General features: G+C 49.7%; 10 protein-coding genes across 10 annotated transcripts; 4 read left to right on the forward strand and 6 right to left on the reverse strand.

The window, feature by feature from the left end:
• Positions 1-591: 591 nt before the first annotated feature.
• BDR25DRAFT_307767 (V-snare-domain-containing protein) lies at positions 592-1,704 on the reverse strand. The gene is made up of 3 exons (XM_033690900.1): positions 1,408-1,704; positions 868-1,277; positions 592-755 (listed from the first exon to the last, which is right to left on the reverse strand). The coding sequence occupies exons 1-3, from the start codon at positions 1,585-1,587 to the stop codon at positions 665-667; spliced, it is 681 nt and encodes a 226-aa protein (XP_033540322.1). The 5' UTR covers positions 1,588-1,704; the 3' UTR covers positions 592-664.
• Positions 1,705-2,468: 764 nt separating this feature from the next.
• On the forward strand, positions 2,469-4,448 carry BDR25DRAFT_108861 (FAD/NAD(P)-binding domain-containing protein). The gene is made up of 3 exons (XM_033683540.1): positions 2,469-2,795; positions 2,861-3,588; positions 3,637-4,448. Exons 1-3 carry the CDS (start codon positions 2,591-2,593, stop codon positions 4,246-4,248), a joined length of 1,545 nt encoding a protein of 514 aa, XP_033540323.1. The 5' UTR covers positions 2,469-2,590; the 3' UTR covers positions 4,249-4,448.
• BDR25DRAFT_298039 (ribosomal protein L37ae) lies at positions 4,238-5,093 on the reverse strand. The gene is made up of 4 exons (XM_033689044.1): positions 4,932-5,093; positions 4,835-4,851; positions 4,658-4,765; positions 4,238-4,570 (listed from the first exon to the last, which is right to left on the reverse strand). The coding sequence occupies exons 1-4, from the start codon at positions 5,019-5,021 to the stop codon at positions 4,507-4,509; spliced, it is 279 nt and encodes a 92-aa protein (XP_033540324.1). The 5' UTR covers positions 5,022-5,093; the 3' UTR covers positions 4,238-4,506.
• Positions 5,094-5,820: 727 nt separating this feature from the next.
• On the reverse strand, positions 5,821-8,398 carry BDR25DRAFT_347234 (DUF663-domain-containing protein; the record flags this gene model as incomplete). Its single annotated transcript, XM_033694247.1, has 4 exons — positions 8,227-8,398; positions 7,765-8,172; positions 6,374-7,701; positions 5,821-6,324 (listed from the first exon to the last, which is right to left on the reverse strand). The coding sequence occupies exons 1-4, from the start codon at positions 8,333-8,335 to the stop codon at positions 5,821-5,823; spliced, it is 2,349 nt and encodes a 782-aa protein (XP_033540325.1). The 5' UTR covers positions 8,336-8,398.
• A 1,074-nt stretch (positions 8,399-9,472) lies between these two features.
• BDR25DRAFT_319993 (uncharacterized protein) lies at positions 9,473-10,747 on the forward strand (the record flags this gene model as incomplete). Its single annotated transcript, XM_033691870.1, has 5 exons — positions 9,473-9,615; positions 9,716-9,944; positions 9,998-10,156; positions 10,211-10,597; positions 10,646-10,747. 5 exons carry the CDS (start codon positions 9,473-9,475, stop codon positions 10,745-10,747), a joined length of 1,020 nt encoding a protein of 339 aa, XP_033540326.1.
• A 479-nt stretch (positions 10,748-11,226) lies between these two features.
• BDR25DRAFT_298044 (DNA repair protein-like protein Rad7) lies at positions 11,227-13,497 on the forward strand. Its single transcript, XM_033689045.1, has 5 exons — positions 11,227-11,285; positions 11,340-11,381; positions 11,437-11,464; positions 11,524-12,325; positions 12,377-13,497. Coding segments are annotated over exons 1-5 (1,971 nt in total). The 5' UTR covers positions 11,227-11,283; the 3' UTR covers positions 13,474-13,497.
• A 238-nt stretch (positions 13,498-13,735) lies between these two features.
• Positions 13,736-14,772, reverse strand: BDR25DRAFT_307771 (uncharacterized protein). The gene is made up of 4 exons (XM_033690901.1): positions 14,676-14,772; positions 14,510-14,523; positions 14,325-14,408; positions 13,736-14,261 (listed from the first exon to the last, which is right to left on the reverse strand). The coding sequence occupies exons 1-4, from the start codon at positions 14,711-14,713 to the stop codon at positions 13,909-13,911; spliced, it is 489 nt and encodes a 162-aa protein (XP_033540328.1). The 5' UTR covers positions 14,714-14,772; the 3' UTR covers positions 13,736-13,908.
• A 148-nt stretch (positions 14,773-14,920) lies between these two features.
• Positions 14,921-15,984, forward strand: BDR25DRAFT_307772 (uncharacterized protein). Its single transcript, XM_033690902.1, has one exon. The coding sequence runs from the start codon at positions 15,033-15,035 to the stop codon at positions 15,849-15,851; it is 819 nt and encodes a 272-aa protein (XP_033540329.1). The 5' UTR covers positions 14,921-15,032; the 3' UTR covers positions 15,852-15,984.
• Positions 15,985-16,227: 243 nt separating this feature from the next.
• Positions 16,228-16,585, reverse strand: BDR25DRAFT_245694 (uncharacterized protein; the record flags this gene model as incomplete). The annotated part of the gene is made up of 2 exons (XM_033685897.1): positions 16,228-16,379; positions 16,519-16,585. Coding segments are annotated over 2 exons (219 nt in total), but the record flags the coding sequence as incomplete, so codon positions are not given.
• A 226-nt stretch (positions 16,586-16,811) lies between these two features.
• On the reverse strand, positions 16,812-18,249 carry BDR25DRAFT_337856 (P-loop containing nucleoside triphosphate hydrolase protein). Its single transcript, XM_033693229.1, has 3 exons — positions 18,125-18,249; positions 17,443-18,065; positions 16,812-17,378 (listed from the first exon to the last, which is right to left on the reverse strand). Exons 1-3 carry the CDS (start codon positions 18,209-18,211, stop codon positions 17,027-17,029), a joined length of 1,062 nt encoding a protein of 353 aa, XP_033540331.1. The 5' UTR covers positions 18,212-18,249; the 3' UTR covers positions 16,812-17,026.
• Positions 18,250-18,282: the final 33 nt, after the last annotated feature.

Raw genomic sequence — 18,282 nt, forward strand, 5'->3', positions numbered from 1 at the left:
GATAGGATGGCGGGTGGCGTCGCCGAGGGCGTGGATCATAAAGGGCGCTGAGAGCGTTACGACCCAACCGCTATTTGTCTAACTCTCCCAGCATTGGTAGTTTGATACTGTTGCTAGGTCTCTCATTGAGGCGTAAACTGTACCGGCTATGCTTGAGGAGAAGGCACGGGTAATTGCGTAAACTATTCCTGTAGCCCCTTGTGAATTCATCTAGCATGGGACACTGCAAACGCAAAGTGGCTAGCATATGATTTGAAGTGCCTGATTGTGATCGTGGGGCCAACGGCAAGGACATCTAGTCCAGAGTCAGCAGGGATGAAACTTTTTCTTGCAGATGGAGACATCAGTAAGCCATCGGTTCTCGCTTTTCATCGTGCATTGTCAGAATGCATTTCATTTTCGCCAATCACCGAAGAGGATCTCGGGGTGTCAGATCCGCAACGGACTTCTAGGCGGCAGTTAATTCGAGGCGACAGTCAACGATATCTGCGCAGCTTGGACGGTTGCCAGAAAAGACCTACATTTCCCGAGTCAAATTTCTTCAAAATAAACCCAAAAATGGTCAACTCTTGAATTGATATAGAACACAGGCCCCAATCCATTAAAGTTATCTTGTACAGTTTCTCCAGACGCCGAGCCTAACCCAAGGAGTATCAATGTACATCTATCGCCTAAACTTGCTAAAGATAACCGCAATAATAAGCAAGACAAGGACTGTGATGATCGCAATCGTGATAATCCGATTCGTAGCCATCCTAGATCATACCCTCGTTAGCAAACAGCACCTCTCAGAATGGCAACCCAAATCTGGACTCCACATCAACACCAGACTGAGCTTAGGCACCCTGGGATCGAGAATAAGCATACCTTCGCGCCATTCCCCTGAGTGTTTTGATGCTCCGGTCAGTGTACCCCTCGCTCGCCAACAGCGTCTCCCTCGTCCGCGTAATCTGCTCTCTTTGTGTGTGCAGGTCGCCCAGCGTATTCCGTCCAATCTCCTCTGTCTCCAGAGCAATTCTTTGACTCTCTCTAATTCTGCCGGATGACCTGCCAAGTCTCTCGGTGCCTGAAAGCAGTTGCTGACGCTGCTCGAGCTGGTCGTCGGTAGTTGGGTTATCGGTGTAGCGCGAGCCAAAGAGTGCGTGGCGGTCATCGGCAAGAGATTTGAGTTTGCGCTCTGCGCCATCAACGTCGGACTCGAAATTGCGAAGCCGTTGCTTCGACTTAGATTTCGAGGTTGCTGGAATGTTGGGCATTTCGATGCGCATTTGTCCAAGCTAGTGTAGATATCCATCAGTCACCTCTTCTCAGTTAAACCAAGCCGGATATCCTTTCAATAAATGGTTGCATATCTCCGTCTCTTGACGCATACTCTGTTTCGGTTCGCGCTCTAACGTATTTACTCACCAGTTCCTTTGCCTCTTCCAGCGCCCTCTCTGCCTTCCTTATGGACGCTTTTCGAGGCTCGCCAGAGAGCTCTGGTATCTCATCTAGCTGCTGGTTCAAATCGGCTTGCACTAGCTTGAGCTCAGCTTCATAGCTGCCGAAGCGTTCGGTGCCGGCATCGGCATCGATGAGGTTTGCCATTGTTCAGATGGTCCTAGGGGGGTATTTGCAGTTCTACGATCCGGCGAGAAGAAGGATTATTAGCGAAAATCGATACAGTGATGTTGCTGGAAGTGTGGAGGCGGGTGGAGTGAGGATGGTTGAGGTGTAGGAGGGTTCATGAGGTCAGCCTAGAGTTCCGCGCAGGTGCCAAGACTAAATCACGTGCAACCACTGGGCGCTGCGTTCTCATAACATGTGCTTGTATCGCTCCGTGGTCCATCACACTCTCTATTGATTAACTACGACGAACAGTGATTGGGTATGATTTTCATACATCCAGTGCCTTCATAGGCTTTGCTAAACAAAGTCAACTCCTCAGTCAGGCTAAGTCCAACAAGAGAAAGCATTGTATTGCATTCCAGGTTACCTTGTATCTCTTTCTTCCGCAATTCTCGTTTCTCTATTAAGGTCTCCTTCAGTTAAGCACCCGTCCAACTTTCTCTAACACGGCTTGGCCAATCACTGAGCGACCACTCAAGACCATATTCGGAAGCGGCCTCCTCACACCTTGTTGTTCCACGCCCTTGGTTCATGGAGTCTAGTGTCTCACCGATATTTTCTGTGGATAGACTTAGTACTAATGCCTATTATTTCATAGAGACATTAACCCAGATGGGTTGGAAGAGAGTGTTTCCAAAAACGTACTAGTTCCAAACACAAGCCAATCATGTCTCTATGACAGCCGTTGGAATTGGACCTTTCCACTCATTCATCTCTCAAAGGTCAACGCCCAATAAGTATTATCTACCCTAATTTTCTCCAAGGTTTCTACACCTCCCCACTCTTTCAATTTTCAATTGTGTTGGGAGTTTGTCCAGACCATCGGCAGCTTAGCTGAAACCATTCTCGCTTCAAAAGTCATGACCTCATCACTTCCCCTTTCGAACTTGCAACGTTCCTCTTCCTTATCTTCTTAGCTCTCTTTGCTAGCAACGCAATTCTAGTGCAGATCCTGAAGCCTTTGTCTAGAACCAGCCAAGAGATGGAGAGAAAACGAATAGCCATCGTTGGCAGCGGGGTTTCAGGTGTGAGTGCTCTCTGGACACTCAAGAACACACAGCATGAAGTACATCTTTTTGAAAAAGAAGACCGACTAGGTGGCCATACAAACACCGTGACTTGGGAAAGTAATGGCCACAGTACTCCAGTCGACACTGGGTTCATCGTTCTCAACACCGCTACGTATCGTTAGTATTCTACATATTCAAGTACTCCTTTCACGTGATTAATGGAAATGCTAATCTCATTTCAGCGAACTTCATCGCCTTCCTTGCCTCTCTTAAGATCAAAACAATCGCTTCCGAAATGACCTTTGGCATCTCCCGCGATCAAGGCGCCTTCGAATGGTCTGGCACATCGCTCTCCGCTCTCTTCGCCCAGCCAACAAATCTCTTCAAACCGTCTTTCTGGCGCATGATCTTCGACATTGTGCGCTTCAATCAATTTTCTCTAGACCTTCTGTCTACGTCTTCTTCTAGTCCCGTAAACAATATTAGTATCGGGGAGTATCTGGAAAAGGAGGGGTATTCGGATGCTTTCAAAAATGACTATTTGATTCCAATGACGGCCTGTGTATGGAGCACCGGACCTGATAAATGTGCTCTCGAGTTCCCGGTTCTGACCCTAGTAAGGTTCATGTGGAATCACCACTTGCTAACCACCGTAGCGGAGAGACCACCGTGGCTGACGATCGAAGGGGGCTCGAAGAAGTACATCAATGCTGCGATCAGAGAGTGTACAAACGCTAAGGTGCATCTTGGGGTAGCTGTGGAATCTGCCACCCGGAAAGATGGAAAGGTCATTCTACGCCTGGGAGGAGAAGCCGAAAACAAGGTAGAATGGTTTGATGAGGTAATTCTGGCCTGTCACGGCGACCAAGCTTTCAAGATCATCAGACAAACCGCTGAACCAGATGAGACGGATATTCTGAGTGTGTTTGAGACAACACCAAACACTGCTTATTTACATTCTGATCTTTCAGTACGTTTTCTATATTCCTCTTGCGTGTCGAGGCTTATAAGAATGTAGCTTATGCCCCAACGCCACACCGCTTGGTCCGCATGGAACTACCTGGCAACATCCCAACGTCAATCAAAACCCTCCACCTCCGTTTATGGCGCGCCCCAGACAGTCACCTTGACCTACAATATGAACATCCTGCAATCCCTCCCAACGAACACTTACGGCAACATCCTTGTCACCATGAACCCGGCAAACCCACCGAATCCGTCACTCACCCAAGCCACGTTCCACTACCGGCACCCGCTGTATACTGCTCCTATGGTTGCTGCTCAAGAAAGGTTGGAATGGATTCAAGGGAAGCGGGGGATATGGTACGCGGGTGCTTGGACGGGTTATGGTTTTCATGAAGATGGGTTTGCCAGTGGAATGAGGGTAGGTTTACGGCTTGGAGGGGAGGTGACATGGGAGGTGAAGGATGCAAATTTCAGTAGGGGATCGAGACCTGTGTTAGATTGGAAAGACTATGCTGTAAGGATCGTAATTCTGGGTTTACAGTTGTTCATTACTGTCTTAGAACGGGTGTTGGTAGTGCACAGAATGAGGGGCACGCCGGAGGGTAATGGTGTTGTGCATGTGAATGGCTTTGGGGCAAGAAATGGGAAGCCGAAGGAATTGTAGTCGATCCATTCCTTAGGAAGCGCGAGTTCGAACCCTCAGCGATCGCTGTCTCTACACGTTTAGGTACATCACCGCCACCCTATAGTCGAATTCCAGTATCATAATTATGCCATTGAATTTTGAGGAATCCTGATACGACCCTAGTCATCACAGAATGGGCACCCAGATGCTGAAGCGAGCCATTTCATTCCCGATACGGCCGCCCGCAATATGAAATCCGTTCGAAAAGCCCCTCCATTCCGCATCTCCAAACTCACCCTAGACCTCAGCAATTTCCCTCAGTCGTCGGATCGTGGATCTCGTAGCGGCAGCGGCTGGGGTTCTGCGAGATGTTGGTTAGCCAAGCCCTCTACTATTCCATATCTTGCACGCTCTCCCCCCTAGTCCAAACAGAGAAGAGATGTCTTACGAGACAGTGTACGCGCCCCCGGCGGTCGTCTTCTTGCATGACCGACACTCCCAGATACCAACAGCCTTCCTCTTGACCGCAGTCTTGCCGCAGAATGTGCATGTGTACCTATCCCAACTCATCAGTCTCAATTCGTCTTCGAACCGCGTAAGTTGCAGGAGTAGCAGGTAAATTTACCGAGCGTGTTGTGTGATCTGTACAATGCCATTGTTAGCACCTCGCTCTCACCAAAGAACACACCCGTCTTCGAAATCAGCCGGGGAATTCAACATACCTCCATCTTCTTGACCTGTTTACGGAGCGAAGCGCCATAGCGCGTGCCGTATTTACCGGTAATACCGACTTTCTTCGTGCGCTTGGTCATTTTGAGTTGTGTGTCGTAGGTCGTTCGAGATGGGAATAACTGGCAGATCGAAGTTGTCGTTGGGACAATTTCGTGGTGGTGCTTAGTCAACTGTTAAGCGAAAGCCGGGTCAGGAAAACGTTTTTTCTGATGATTCATCTCAGCGGCACATTCGATCCCAACAGCAACTCAGTTATCCAAGTTGACAGACTGAGGTCACGGGGTTCTTTCTGTGCTGTCTTTACAGTCGTAGTTGCCATTGATTCTAAATTGGAAATTGATGAAGACGACTCAATTGCTCGAAAACTTCCGGGTCTTGCAGCCTCAAACTGAATTTCTATTTCCGAGATGATGTCTTGGTCTCCATTCTTAAGAACAGTGTTGTCGGACGCTAGGAGCCATTTAGTCACACATATCTCTCTCATGATTTAGTAGTTTCACCGAGTGGCCAATGAACTTTTGTATAGCAAGCCCGTCGTCCCATGCGACATCGAAGCGCTACGCACTCTTATTCAGACACTATACGCAAGCCCGGGTCTAGCAGCTCTCATAAACGAGATTGCAGGTCCAGAATAATATATGAGAAGTTCGGAATCTACCTGAGTCCACCAATCTCACCATTCCCGAGATATGGTAGAGGTGCTCCAGAGCCTTGAAACCCCTAACTACCAGACATGGATGGACGGATGCGCCTACTTGTCTTATGGAAAACGCGAATTCTCTTAACGCAAATACAGCACCGGATATATTGAAGTGTCCATTCCCAATTGCTGAGATCTATTTTCTACGACTGTAACTAACAAATATCAAACACCATGTCTCATGGTTGCCACGCCTTCGCAGGTCTGGGCCATACCCGTTTGTACAATGACACCGCAACTGCATCCATAGGGTTGATCTTCCCATCAAAAGTCGCCTTGAAATATCCGTGCGTCCCGAGACTCTCCTTGATGAACCCGCTCCGACCCCTTCTCGTCCACAACGGAAGACTCTTGAACCACTTCACGTCTTTATCGTCGAAGAACATGTAACGTACTGTGACCACACGCTTGTTGATTTTAAGTGGGTGTCCTGTGAGAATAATGCGTTTCGCAATCACTCGGTTGAGGGAGGGTGGAAGGCTAGTGCCCGTGGCGATGAGTTGAAGAGTGCTAGTGCTTGGGATCACATTACTGTCTTCAACCGAGACGCGCTGAAAATAGAGAACTGGGACGGAGCCCCAGGTCAATGGTCCGGTGAATGAAGCGATGGCTGAGCGTCCGGGATGGAGGTAACGATCGAATTTATGGACATCGTTCGGAGTGTTTCCGGCTTGGGAGAATAGCTGCGTTACGTTAGCGAAGAAATTATAACTAAGATACTTGATAACTCACAGGGTTGATGACCATCCTCCTCGGTCCACACTGGACAATAATCTCTGTTTTTGATTTGATTGGTGACGGATATTCTGAACTGAGCAGAATACTGTAGTTGCAAGCCGTTCGCTTATGCTCGTGACGCAAGAGAGAATATAGTGCGACAGGTCGCGACTGACTCTGCTGAAACGACAGAGGAACTCCACGTAGATAAATATTTACTCGAGTACCAGGCGTAACACCACCAGCCCATGCCTCCCTTACAATACGAGTGGCGGTCTTCTTATAATCTGATATCTCAAGAAGACGAGCCCAGTCCTCCGGCTCATATGGTTTATCTTCATCGGTCTCCCATATGCTCGTCTTCAGGCTCTTCAATCCACGATACCGAATGAGACGTTCTCGGGCGGCAACGTTGGGGTGTAACTCGATCTCGTCTGGAAACTCGAGATCTTCGTCGGCTTCTGTCTTTCTCGTTTTTCGGTACGCTGCAATCTCCTCTACTTCCTGATCTGGCGATGGATCTAGGAACATTTCGGACTGCGGGTATTCGGAAGGACCAGCTTCTGTAGGTGCTCTGCCATTGAGATCCAGCCCTTCGAGCCCGTCTGCAGGGTCAAAAGTCTCGTTCCTCATGTGCTGCGGAAACTCCTCTTCGAAGTCTTCTAAGTCAGAACCTGAATCTGACACGTCGTCAATGAACCATGCGCTCTGGTACTTGCTAGTTCCCTTCGGTAATCGCTTTGGTCGTGAAGGATTGACCATTGTCTCCTCATCCGAGAAATAATGGTGATCATCGAGAAGGACTCCTCTTCGCTCAGAGGGAGCGACGGAAGCAGCATAATTTGTAACGTTATCCATGATAGTCTCTTCAGGTGCCAGCTCAGCAAGATCGTCCTGTTGTTCAGTTGGAGTGTCCAGAACGACGTTTTGTTCCGCATCCACCATCATAGCGTCACCTTTCGCTCTTCTTCTCGACTCTAGCGGTGCTGCGGTGATCTTGCCGACCTGAAAGTCCCCCCAATCGCCAACTTGGACAAGCCGATCGGCTTTGAGACCTTGACCTCGCACGACACCTGTCAACACAACCTCACCAGTGCCCTCACTGGTCACCGCAGATTTCCCGCCTGGCCATGCGATGTCCTCTATGAACATATAACTCCTCTGATCTCGCCACCTTATTCCTTTAGTCGTGGTTGTGCATAATGATCGAACTAGATTCGAAGCCTCTTGTCGAGAATCAAGAGAGAAGACACGTTCTGTCGAAGGGAGCCAATGGGTGATATAGGACTTGAGTGAAGCAACAACCTGGGGTCTTCGCTTCGGCGGTTCGATAGCGTCTAGGCCTTGTACGACCGTATAACAGTTGGAGATACCCTGACACTCAACTGACTTCAATATTAACTCACCCTCCTGATCAACCTCTTCTTCGCAGGAAAGGACGAAAATAACAAAATCAGCAACCCGGCAAGCATCCAAAGATGCCAGAAGTTCCTTTTTGACCACAAGATATTGTAATTTTTGCTTGAATCGCTCAACCTCAGTTCGCACCCAGCCTGCCTGGGGCACTTCCTCTTCCACATCTAAACTTGCGTTCAGGCTTCGTACGGCAGCAGCGGTCGACACATGCCCGCAAAGTGGTATAACAGCAACGACCCTTGGTGCCCCATCTCTGCCAGCGAATATATTTGTGGCTTTGGCGTGTTCCTGGTCTTTGGTAAGGCGCAATTGCTTTGCTCGATTGCGCCGATCCAGCTTGGACATAACTTGCTGATGAGGGGTTTTGCGGCTTCCTCTTTCAAAGCTTTCGACTTTCCCTATCGAACCACTGTCAGTGCTGAGAGCATAACATAAGCCAGAGGGAATCAGACCTTTCGATTGTTCTTTTAATGAGCTCTTTGTGGCATGACGAGACTTGAAGGCCTTTTGGGTTTGCTTCGTGGTGCTCCGATGGTGATGCGGGGCGACCATGGGCGCCATACTGCCGCCTGCCTTGAATCTGAGAGGGAGAGACGCCACGTTGAAGAGAGACAAGAAGTGGTGAGGGGTAATCCTTATGAGGCGGCCAGTCGCGATATTTTCGTGGGAAAAATAGCCTTATCGATAGGAAATCTTGGCACCTGAACGGTCCGTGCGTTTATTTCGCTTCTATGTTTATGGCGTTGGAAGCTCTACTTTAAGTGATGAATAGCACCACTATGCAACATCACTTAGCCCTTGTCCAGTTCTCTGATTGTGTCTCGGCTACGCGATTACTTTACGAATTCCATATTTGTAGAGATGACACATGACTCGGACGCTTGGACAGAGCGGAAGCTACGCCAAAAACAATATGGAATGAGCATTTACAGTTCTCTAAGACGAACTCTAGAGCCCCGAGAATACGATCCTGGAGGTAAGAGGCAGTGGTTCTAGCTAAGTACTTGACGCGTGCTGCTATTAGGTTTTTGACCCAGGCCCCCGCTTCAGCGCCTGTAACCTCGTAGTGGACATGAGTTATGAAAGAAGTGATGTATTGTGTACTGAGAGTCTGAGGAGCTATATAATTTATATAGTATGATGAGGCGCCAAGCCCAAGGTTGGTTGGGTGGCCCATCGTAGAACCCGCCGGCTTATAGTTCCGCTGCTCAGAAGGACGGTAGGAACAAGCGGAGTCAACAGTCTGAAGTCAAAAAGCGGTCAGTGCGATTCGTTACCTTTTGTGGCAAGTAAAGTAGCCGCTATTTAGGTAGTGTGTTTGCGCTCTTGCCTCTACTGGAAACAGCCTTGATGTAAATGGTGGTATGGTTCTCCCCCTAATTTTCACAATCACTCTTCTATAGGTTCGTCAGCTCATTTGCTCGACCGCTCGCAGCCATGTGCTAGGTACATTGAATCCTTACCAGCACCTCAATACCATCGCACACCCCCACCGCCTTAACGCCAGTCTTCCCCTTTGTTATTACGACTGTCTCCAGGTAGACCGAGTCTAAGGTAGTACACATAAGGGCGGCCAGCCGCCTGGATATTTTCTTCACCTCACCCCAACAACACGCGGCAGAGCCTCTATCAACCAATTCAACCTCCCTTGTCGGGCTCACCCTACCCACGCAATTCGACAACCTCGAGGGCGCCAAAATGGGACGTAACAAGAAGCAGATGCATTCATACGGCTATTCCGAGACCCAGGAGTCAGTCATTATACTCTCGCACACGTTCTGCCTGTTGAAAGAGGCTAACATCAAACTAGGCTACAGGTCATTCCTCTCCCTGAGAAGTATGTGAGCTCCATCTCAGCAATTTTGGCTTATCCTCGAAATAGCCGTTCAAGCATTGCTATAGCTAGCCCCCAGCCATCAAGTCTCACTGACACGAGTGCAGGGTGAAGTGTAGCCGGTGCAACAAGTGGAAGAATCATGCCAACTTTTCCAACAAACAGTTGTTGGATGCTAAGTACGCTATCAAGGTCAACGGACGCAATGCCACCTACCGCATCAAATGTCGCGGATGTACCGGTCAGCAAGTCATGGAGATCGAATGCATGATGTGTCACGAGACTAAGGGGTTGGAGGAATATGCCAAAGTCCAACGCGCTAAGCCAGACTGTGCTGTAAGTATTTTACTTTGCTGAAGTTCCTAGATCTAGCATTAACTGCCCTGAAGAAATGTATGGCTTGCGTTGAGAAACAGTTGGAACTGGACGCAGTCGAAGACGACAAATATGAAGACCCTCGTGATGCCTACGAACCCATCGATCATTCCGCCGGCAACTATCCGGAGTACTGGGGCCATTCTAATATGACTTCCATTGCTTCTGATGCGGTAAGCTTCCTCTTGTGTCCCGTCTTCGACAAGACACTTGTTAAAAAAAGATAGGGAACTCATAACTTTGAGGGTTCGGATGATGGCTCTGATTCCGGCGGAGGTATCAACCTCGATGGAGATATGCACAAGCTCTCTCTCAGCACCTCCAACACTAATACAAATACTACATCACTGATCGACATCGGATACTGTGCGCACGGTGGCAATAACGGAGGTCCTGTCCAGTCTGGTGGGGACGGATGGGTTATGGCGGGAGCTAAGTCCTGGAATTCCAAGTCTCAGACTCAGCTGAGCACCTGGTCGGGCTTCGATCCGACGGCGTATGGCCACCCACGAAGTGGCGCTGACTCTGTTGCGGGAAGCGCCAATACCTTCAACTCCACAAACACCGAACAGACTGAGACTAACAAGAAAGGGTTCGCTAAGATCAAAGCCTTTGTATGTGCTGTTTCTTTCTCTTGAGTGCTCTTATTAACGAAATGTTAGAAGGCGCAGCCAAACCCCAAGCCAGTAGTAGAGGATGACTGGGAATCTGAGTCGGAGGAGTCTGATGACGGCGACGATGATGAGAGTGATGTCGAAATCTAACGAGCTCTTGCTCGTGCATTAGGTGGATCATTGACCGACCCGCTGCTATTTTCCTTCTGAATTCTCTACAGCTACCCAGTGATGGAGTCTCCATGGAAAATAAAACTAGATGTCTCCAGGCTCTGGATTTTCTTCGGAACATGGCATTATTTCAAGACTGACTGGTGGTGGCGGCACTTCATCTGGCAAGGGCTGTCGCCGGGCGATTAATGCCTCTTTCTCAATTGGAACTGGGCAGATAAAAGCGTGCATTTATATATATATATATATTATACGACATACTGCTGTGATGGTCGATACATGAAATAGCGAAGTCATTAAGTATCCCTTGTTCTCCTGAGGTGAAGTGAAAAGGGGTACAACTAATCCTATTTCGGACTAATTACTACTCGTGACTTCGCGAAGACGCGAGTTTCCCCCGCTCACTTTCGCCGGCTTGCTCTCTTGTCAACTGAGCGTCAACCCACCACGTCTAGCCTGCGCTCCCATCTTCGCTTTAACCTCTTTCACCTCGAGCCCGCCCTCAAATATTTAAGATGTAAGTATTCACAAGTTAATCAATCGTGTCCACGAGCTAATTGTTGCTCCCCAGGTCGGGACGCCGTGGTCGCAACTCGGCAGGAATTCGCGGGCCGTACGTGCAATTCTCTCCCATGTTCTCTCGGTCGAATTTCTAACGAATTCCTCAGACACTCTGCTTTGACGGACTATTTGGCGGTGAGATACATTCCCAACTGACGATGACTGTAGTGCGTGGGCTAATCCTTCCATCTCAGACCCACAACATCTCTGCCCAACAAATCCGTGATTCGTACCGCCAACGCCTTCAACAGGCCGAAGCGCAGGCCGAGCAAGAATCCCCGGAAGCTGGAGAGAATGGTGAACTAGTACAAGATGATGACGAGGCCGAGGCACAAGCACAGGCGCAGGCACAAACCGAAGCAGAGTCGTCTGCAATGGCGGCCGAGCGCTCTCGAAAGCGCAAGCGCAACCAGGAAGAAGCTATCGCGAAGATAAAGAAAGGCAAGGAAGCAAAGAAAAAAGCATCAAAGAAAGCATCAAAGAAAGCATCAAAGAAAAAGCCTCGTGGTTCAGATGACGATGATAACAATGATTCGGACTACGACGATGACTTCCTTAACATGTATAAGAAAGCGAAGCCGCTTCCCGGGCAGTTGGAGAACTGCGAGCTTTGCGAAAAGCGTTTCACTGTTACGCCGTATAGCAAGGCCGGTCCGGATGGTGGCCTGCTGTGCGCACCTTGTGGAAAGGCAGTAACTAAGGAAACAAAGGCTACGGAAAAGGCTGCTAAGCCAATTGCTGTTCGTAAGGCGAGGAGGAAGATCGAGAGCAATCGTCTAGATGGCATCACTATGCGTGGGCCCAAGACTCTTCAGCAGATTTGCATTGAAAAACTTGCAAACCACTCCGAGGATATCGAAGAATTTGGCGAATTACCGGAGGCCATCATGAACCGTCTAAGCGAGATTTTCTCTAAGAAGCGAGCTATGAACTCGACCACTGTCAAGCTGTTTCTTCGTCCTGATATGGATACTGTTGTTATTCATGAGGCAGCTTGTACGTAGCTAACGTTTTACCCCTTAGTGCATCCTAATTAATGTTCCATAGATCTCGAGACTGAAGATTTTGACCAAATCTTTGCCGTGGTCCCTGAGATAAAAAGGCTGTCACTCAAAAACTGTTGCCAGTTCAAGGATGGAAACATGGAGTACCTGATTGAGAAGGCCAAACAGCTCAATGCCATTCAGCTCCTTGGCGCAAACCTTGTCTCAAACGACAACTGGATCAATCTCTTCTCTGCCCGCGGTAAAGGACTTAAGTCCCTAAAGTTGGAATGGCTCGACGCAGCTTTCAATGACGAGGCCGTCCAAGCCCTCATAGAGTTTTGTCCTAACCTTGAGCGCTTGAAGCTTGAGCGCTGCAAGCAATTGGGCGTTGACTCGATACAAGCAATCGCAAAAGCAGACAACCTCCAACACCTTACCCTCCGCTTTTGCAAAGAAATCCCGCGCAAGGAACTCGTCGACCTCATTGTCTCTGTCGGCCACAACCTCCGCACGCTCTGTCTCGAGAACTTCCTTGACAACACTGTGGACCCAGATGACGACCTCCTCATCGCCATCCATGACACTTGCACGCACCTCTCCAAATTCCGCTTCACCGAGAACCATGAGTGCACCGACGACGGTTACTTAACCCTCTTCACAAACTGGTCTAACCCACCACTCCGCTACATCGACGTCAACAGCAATCGTGACATCGACAACGCCAACCCGGACGGTCCCGAAGACATCCCCATTGGCCTCGCAGACGCTGGTTTCAAAGCGCTAATATCGCACTCCGGCTCCCGCCTCGAATACCTCTCCATCGCATCCTGCCGCCACATATCCCACGAAACCTTCGCTTCCATTTTCGATGGCGAGAAACAATACCCCCATCTCCGCGAAATTAACATGAGTTTCTGTCCGGTTGTTGATACGCAAATCGTCGCTGCCATCTTCCGTAGCTGTCCTAAAATCAGAACTGTGGTTACTTTTGGATGCTTCGAGGTTCAAGATGTGATTGTGCCGAGGGGCATCGTGTTGATTGGGGCCCCGAGGGCACAGGATGCGATTGAGCAGTTTGGAGATGTGGTTATGGAGTTTCAGACGATGAGGGAGGAGATGCAGAGGGTGAGTGAAAGGGTTGTTCCGGTTATGGCTTAAGGGGGAGAATATGGGATGGAATAGGGGTGTGGGAATGCTTATGAACTTTCAGGTCTGCTGGCATACGTTTATGTGGCCAGTTGAAGGGATTCTGGACTTCGGTCTGATTTACCAAGAATATGATTTCACAATGGGCATTTGTAGCATCGGGGTTCTTTCCATGATTATGAGTTAGTTTTTCACCTTAAGGTCCACATAGAAATTTGGCCCTTGATAAAGTAGCTGAAGACACACCACTTTCAGGGCAACATCGTGAAGTATGGTCAGCTGCAATTGCAATTGCGCAATGCAGGCGACAAGTTCATTTGCAGTACCACCAACTCATTTCGCCTAATGACCGCCATATCCATGCCATGTTTTGTAATGCAGTAAGAAGCCTGGAATGAAGTTGACTCGGGACCCATCCTCCACGCTTTCGACCCAGCAACTAAAAGCTTAGGAAGGAGGAGCACCACGTCCACGGCCAAAGCCACCACGGAACTCAGGCTTGAACTCGCCAGGAGCACCACCCTCACCCTTCTCGCCAGCATCACGTCGTCGGTAGCCATCACGGTCGCCGCCACGTCCACCGCGTCCACCACCTGGACGCCTCTCACGGTCGTCACCACCCATCATACCGCGTGGAGGAGCGTGCGAGCGCTGCTGCTTGATGTGCGTCTGGGGCACGATCTCGGCGGGGAGGTGCAGCCATTCACGGAGGTAGTCAAGGCCCTCGGGGGTTAGGGTGTAGTAGTAGTATTGCCATGAGAAGCGGGTCTTGAGGTAGCCACGGGAGGTGAGAGATTGGCCTATTACGATCCGGTTAGAATCAAACCCATACCTGAAGAATATGGAAGGAGGAGGAACCATACAGGCCTTAATGACAAAAAGGTTCTTAGTGTCAATCTCGCCATGCTTCGGGAGGTTGAAGTCTTTCTTCGCAACGAGTACGCCCTCTGTGGTGACCGTGTGTCAGCCTCTCCTTTGTATATGCAGCCTCAAGCTGCGAGAAAATGTACTTTATGCCATAGCCATGGCTTGGAAGTCGAATACTAACCTCGGAAGAGGTACCTGGAGAAAACATATCAGTAACAGTTCGCGATTAAAGTTCAATTTGAAAATAGGGAGATGATGCTGAAGGCATGATTAAGCTGGACAATTTCAAGCGAAATTCCACGTCTCAATTGTGCTGGGGGAAATGAGCGCAGAGAAGGCGAACTGACTCGTGGATCTTCTTGCGATCGGCCTTAGGGATAAGCATCTTGACGGGTAAGGAGGTTGGCGAGATGCTCACTTGGTGTCGTTCGTGATCGAGGAAAGCTGAAGTGGAAATGTCCAACTTTGAAGTGCGGGCAGCTTAGCCTATAGGGGCTAGACTAGAAATTAGGAAGCGAGCCTTGGCATTTCCTTAGTCATAGCCTCTCCTCGGTCTTCAACTTTGCGCCTCATCTCCTTCCCCGATCTCCACTTTCACTTTCATCTTCTCACGGTCGCTGACGAAACACACGCACTTATTCCAGGCTTTCTCAGCTATATCTTCCGACTCAAGTCACACCAACTCTATTCCCACACAGCCCATCATGGATCCGGCCACCCCTCAATCTCCCATCACTATCATAATCGACAGCCTGCGCGGCCAAAACATCGCCTTCGCAACCGCGAAAGATGCCCCACTCTCCTCCATCTATGACACTCTCTCTATTCGCGCACCGTGGATCTACAACTCACCCTACATCCTCACCACCAACGCCCGGCGCAAAGTCCAACATTCCACCTCCCCGGTCTCCTCGCTACTCACCTCTCCCACCGATACATTCCTCTCGCTCCGCCTGACCGTTCCCCTATGCGGTGGCAAGGGAGGTTTTGGGTCTATTCTCCGCGCCCAGGGCGGGCGCATGTCGAGTCGCAAAAAGCGGCAGAACGGCGATGCAAATGCGTCTTCGCGGAATCTAGATGGGCGCCGATTGCGGACTGTTGCTGAGGCGAAGGCGCTTGCGGAGTATATGGCTGCGAAGCCGGAATTGGAGAGGAGAGAGAAAGAGGCGCGGAGGAAAAAGCTGGAAGATACCATTGCCAGTCTTGAAAGGAGAGAAGAGGAGCTGCGAGCTGGTAGGGGTACGAGATTGGATGGGAAGTGGGTGGAGGATAAGGAGGAGACGGAGAGTAAGACGAGGGATGCCGTGTTGGCGGCGTTGAAGTTGGAGAGGAGCAGTTCTGAGGAGGATGAAGAGGAGGTGGGGAAGAGCACGCCGGCACCGAAGGCAGCTGCCCCTAAGACGATGTTCGGGTGGGAGGACGAGGATGAAGAGTTCATGAGTGACAGTGAGGAGGATGAGGAGGTGTCTGAGGAGGACGTAAAGGCCCAGTACGAGGGCAAAGGCAAGGCCAAGGCCGCCTGAATAAATGTGTTTCTTGAGCGCGATGTATCATGGGAATTGGGCTGGGAATATACATGGGAAGGCGTAACAGCAATGCGGCGCACACATCCCAGGCCCCGGTGTTGAGCTGGTCAGTTTCACGACCTAGATATATTTAGATACCCACATCAGAAATGGAACATAAACCCTCTCCGCATACATCCCCTGCTCGTCCATTCCATCCCAACCACTAAACCCCTTCATCCTTCCTATATCCCGTCCCCCATAATATCCCCGCTACCGCATCTCCTTCGCAAAACGCCCAGCGCTCCCCTCAAATGTTTATGTTCCTCCAAACCCGCCTTCACAAGCCAGCCAACTGTTCACCACTGCACATATGGAATATATATATCCTACCTTACCTTCTGCACTTACCTGTCCCGTGGAAAAAGTCGTCTTTCCCCATCCCACCCTCCTGAATCGACTGCCCGTACCAGGTCTTCTCGGCCGACGTCACACCTTGTGGGTTCAGCGTGTTGCTGGCGGTTTGGGTTAGGTTGGCTGTCGTACCTGAAGCGAAGACAAGCACAGTACACGGTTAGCGGTTAGGGTATGTAGTTAGGAAGATTGTGGGTTGATTGAAGGCAGGCATTGGACCACAAGGCATGTGGGAACCTAATTGACTTGGGAGAGCAAAGAAGCGTATTACCACTTAATTGCTCAAATTTCTTTGCATGGGGCTTTGTGAATGTGTGCTCGCCTTCGTATTGTGTCTGCTAGCCGCCGACGTCAGTGTCCATGAGGTTCTTTGATATTGTGGCTGGGAGGTCAATTGAGATGGGGTAGGAACCGGGTTACGCTGAAGGAGAGGGGATTTCTATTTAAGACGTGGGAATTGAATTTGATCTCGCGATGCTATTTCCTTATGGTGGTAAGGAAAGAACTCTAGCTTCCTGAACTGTCTTTCTATGAACATATGTTTAAACTGACCAATCACCAAACGCCAGTATGCGGGCCTGCTCAACAAACGATTGCTGTTGAATGGTATGATTTGAAAGGAGGGATCATGAGCGTCACCCCCTGTATAGGTGAGTGTTCATACTCCCTTCGGTATCATGTCTTTGAGCAACGGAACATCATCCTTTAGTCCCCAATGGACTAGAAGCCTTAACCAACCATCTCGAACTCGGCCACTACGACAAGGATAATCATAACGCTCACTCAAAGTCCATGCCCATTAAATAACTCTCATATATCCGCATATACTTGGCAACAAAAGCCTCGAGGTGGAAAATGGCCTTACTTCCAGTCTTGCACCTATGTTCGTAAAACGCCGCCCACTTGATGACTTCCGGTTTGAGCTCGTCCTCTGTTTTTGGAATCAGCTTCCAGGTCAAAGTCTTCAGGATAGTTGTTGGGTCGATGCAATGGGAGAGGAGGTCATAGAGCTGAGCTCGGATCTGGAGGAGGCGTGCTGGACTGCGTTCTTGAATGATTTGGTCAGCTATCTGGGCGATGAGGGCTTCCCAGTCGGGGGGAGGGATGTGGGTGTTCTCTGTGATATTCTCGCTAGAAAAAGCCGTTAGCATGGGGTCTGTCTTCGCATTTGGCGAAAGTTAGCTACGAGACTTACTTCTGTGCATGCACCGCCTCATACATCAACAACGCACGCCTCAAATTCCTCCCACTATCCTTCGCAATCCTTTTATTCAGCCCATCCACCTCCTTCCACCCCTCTTTCAGTCCCACTTTCCTCAGCACCGTACATATCTCGCTCTCAGTCGGCGCGGCAACCCTCACAAGCAAGCATCTACTCCGAATCGGCGCAATGATATTACTCGTCGAATTCGCCAACAGTATCAGTCTTAAATTCGGACTATACTTCTCCATAGTCCTCCTCAGCGCAGCCTGCGCATCCCTCGTCAAATGATCCGCCTCATTAATGACAACAACCTTGAACCTTTGCTTTGCGCCAAGATCCACCTGCTGTGTCTGCGCGACTTCTTTAAGCAGGTCTTGGACCACAACTCTATCGAAGTTTCCAACATCAGATGGTGTGATTTCGAGGTGGTACACCGAGGCCACAATATTGAATTCGAGTTTCCGGTTCGATGTGGTTTGGAAGACGCGGGCGTCGATTTTTATCTTTTCGACTCCGGGGCCGTACAATTCTTTAAGAGTGGCGACAATGCGTGTTTTCTTGCCCGCACCGGAAGGGCCGTATACGAGTAGATGTGGGAAGTCGCCGCTTCGCGCCTACGTGAAAACTGCTATTAGCGGGAGCGAAGACGCAAGGCCGCGAGATTGAAGCTTACAAGAGCTTTTAGACGTTGTGAGAGGTCGGGATGATAGCTGAGAGACTCAAGGTTTCGGGGTCGGTGTTTGTCGACCAACAACGCCATTTTGAGGGTTTTGCTGGGAGAATAGTGGTGGAAAGAAAATGCACTGCATTGAGACGCGCTCAACAACGCGT

The sequence above is a fragment of the Lindgomyces ingoldianus genome (genome assembly GCF_010093535.1).
Source record: "Lindgomyces ingoldianus strain ATCC 200398 unplaced genomic scaffold BDR25scaffold_59, whole genome shotgun sequence".
NCBI lineage: Eukaryota > Fungi > Ascomycota > Dothideomycetes > Pleosporales > Lindgomycetaceae > Lindgomyces > Lindgomyces ingoldianus.

Coding starts and splice junctions, on each gene's coding strand:
- BDR25DRAFT_307767 (XM_033690900.1), bottom strand. CDS start 1,587: ATGGCAAACCTCATCGATGCCGATGCCGGCACCGAACGCTTCGGCAGC. Junction 1,278..1,407: donor TGGAAGAGGCAAAGGAACTG/GTGAGTAAATAC, acceptor TATCTACACTAG/CTTGGACAAATGCGCATCGA. Junction 756..867: donor CTCAGGGGAATGGCGCGAAG/GTATGCTTATTC, acceptor GGTATGATCTAG/GATGGCTACGAATCGGATTA.
- BDR25DRAFT_108861 (XM_033683540.1), top strand. CDS start 2,591: ATGGAGAGAAAACGAATAGCCATCGTTGGCAGCGGGGTTTCAGGTGTG. Junction 2,796..2,860: donor TCTCAACACCGCTACGTATC/GTTAGTATTCTA, acceptor ATCTCATTTCAG/CGAACTTCATCGCCTTCCTT. Junction 3,589..3,636: donor ATTTACATTCTGATCTTTCA/GTACGTTTTCTA, acceptor ATAAGAATGTAG/CTTATGCCCCAACGCCACAC.
- BDR25DRAFT_298039 (XM_033689044.1), bottom strand. CDS start 5,021: ATGACCAAGCGCACGAAGAAAGTCGGTATTACCGGTAAATACGGCACG. Junction 4,571..4,657: donor GGGGGCGCGTACACTGTCTC/GTAAGACATCTC, acceptor AACATCTCGCAG/AACCCCAGCCGCTGCCGCTA.
- BDR25DRAFT_298044 (XM_033689045.1), top strand. Junction 11,382..11,436: donor TCGGCAGGAATTCGCGGGCC/GTACGTGCAATT, acceptor CGAATTCCTCAG/ACACTCTGCTTTGACGGACT. Junction 11,465..11,523: donor CTTTGACGGACTATTTGGCG/GTGAGATACATT, acceptor CTTCCATCTCAG/ACCCACAACATCTCTGCCCA.
- BDR25DRAFT_307771 (XM_033690901.1), bottom strand. CDS start 14,713: ATGCTTATCCCTAAGGCCGATCGCAAGAAGATCCACGA. Junction 14,262..14,324: donor CCTTTTTGTCATTAAGGCCT/GTATGGTTCCTC, acceptor GGATCGTAATAG/GCCAATCTCTCACCTCCCGT.
- BDR25DRAFT_307772 (XM_033690902.1), top strand. CDS start 15,033: ATGGATCCGGCCACCCCTCAATCTCCCATCACTATCATAATCGACAGC.
- BDR25DRAFT_337856 (XM_033693229.1), bottom strand. CDS start 18,211: ATGGCGTTGTTGGTCGACAAACACCGACCCCGAAACCTTGAGTCTCTC. Junction 18,066..18,124: donor CACAACGTCTAAAAGCTCTT/GTAAGCTTCAAT, acceptor GTTTTCACGTAG/GCGCGAAGCGGCGACTTCCC. Junction 17,379..17,442: donor GAGGCGGTGCATGCACAGAA/GTAAGTCTCGTA, acceptor GGCTTTTTCTAG/CGAGAATATCACAGAGAACA.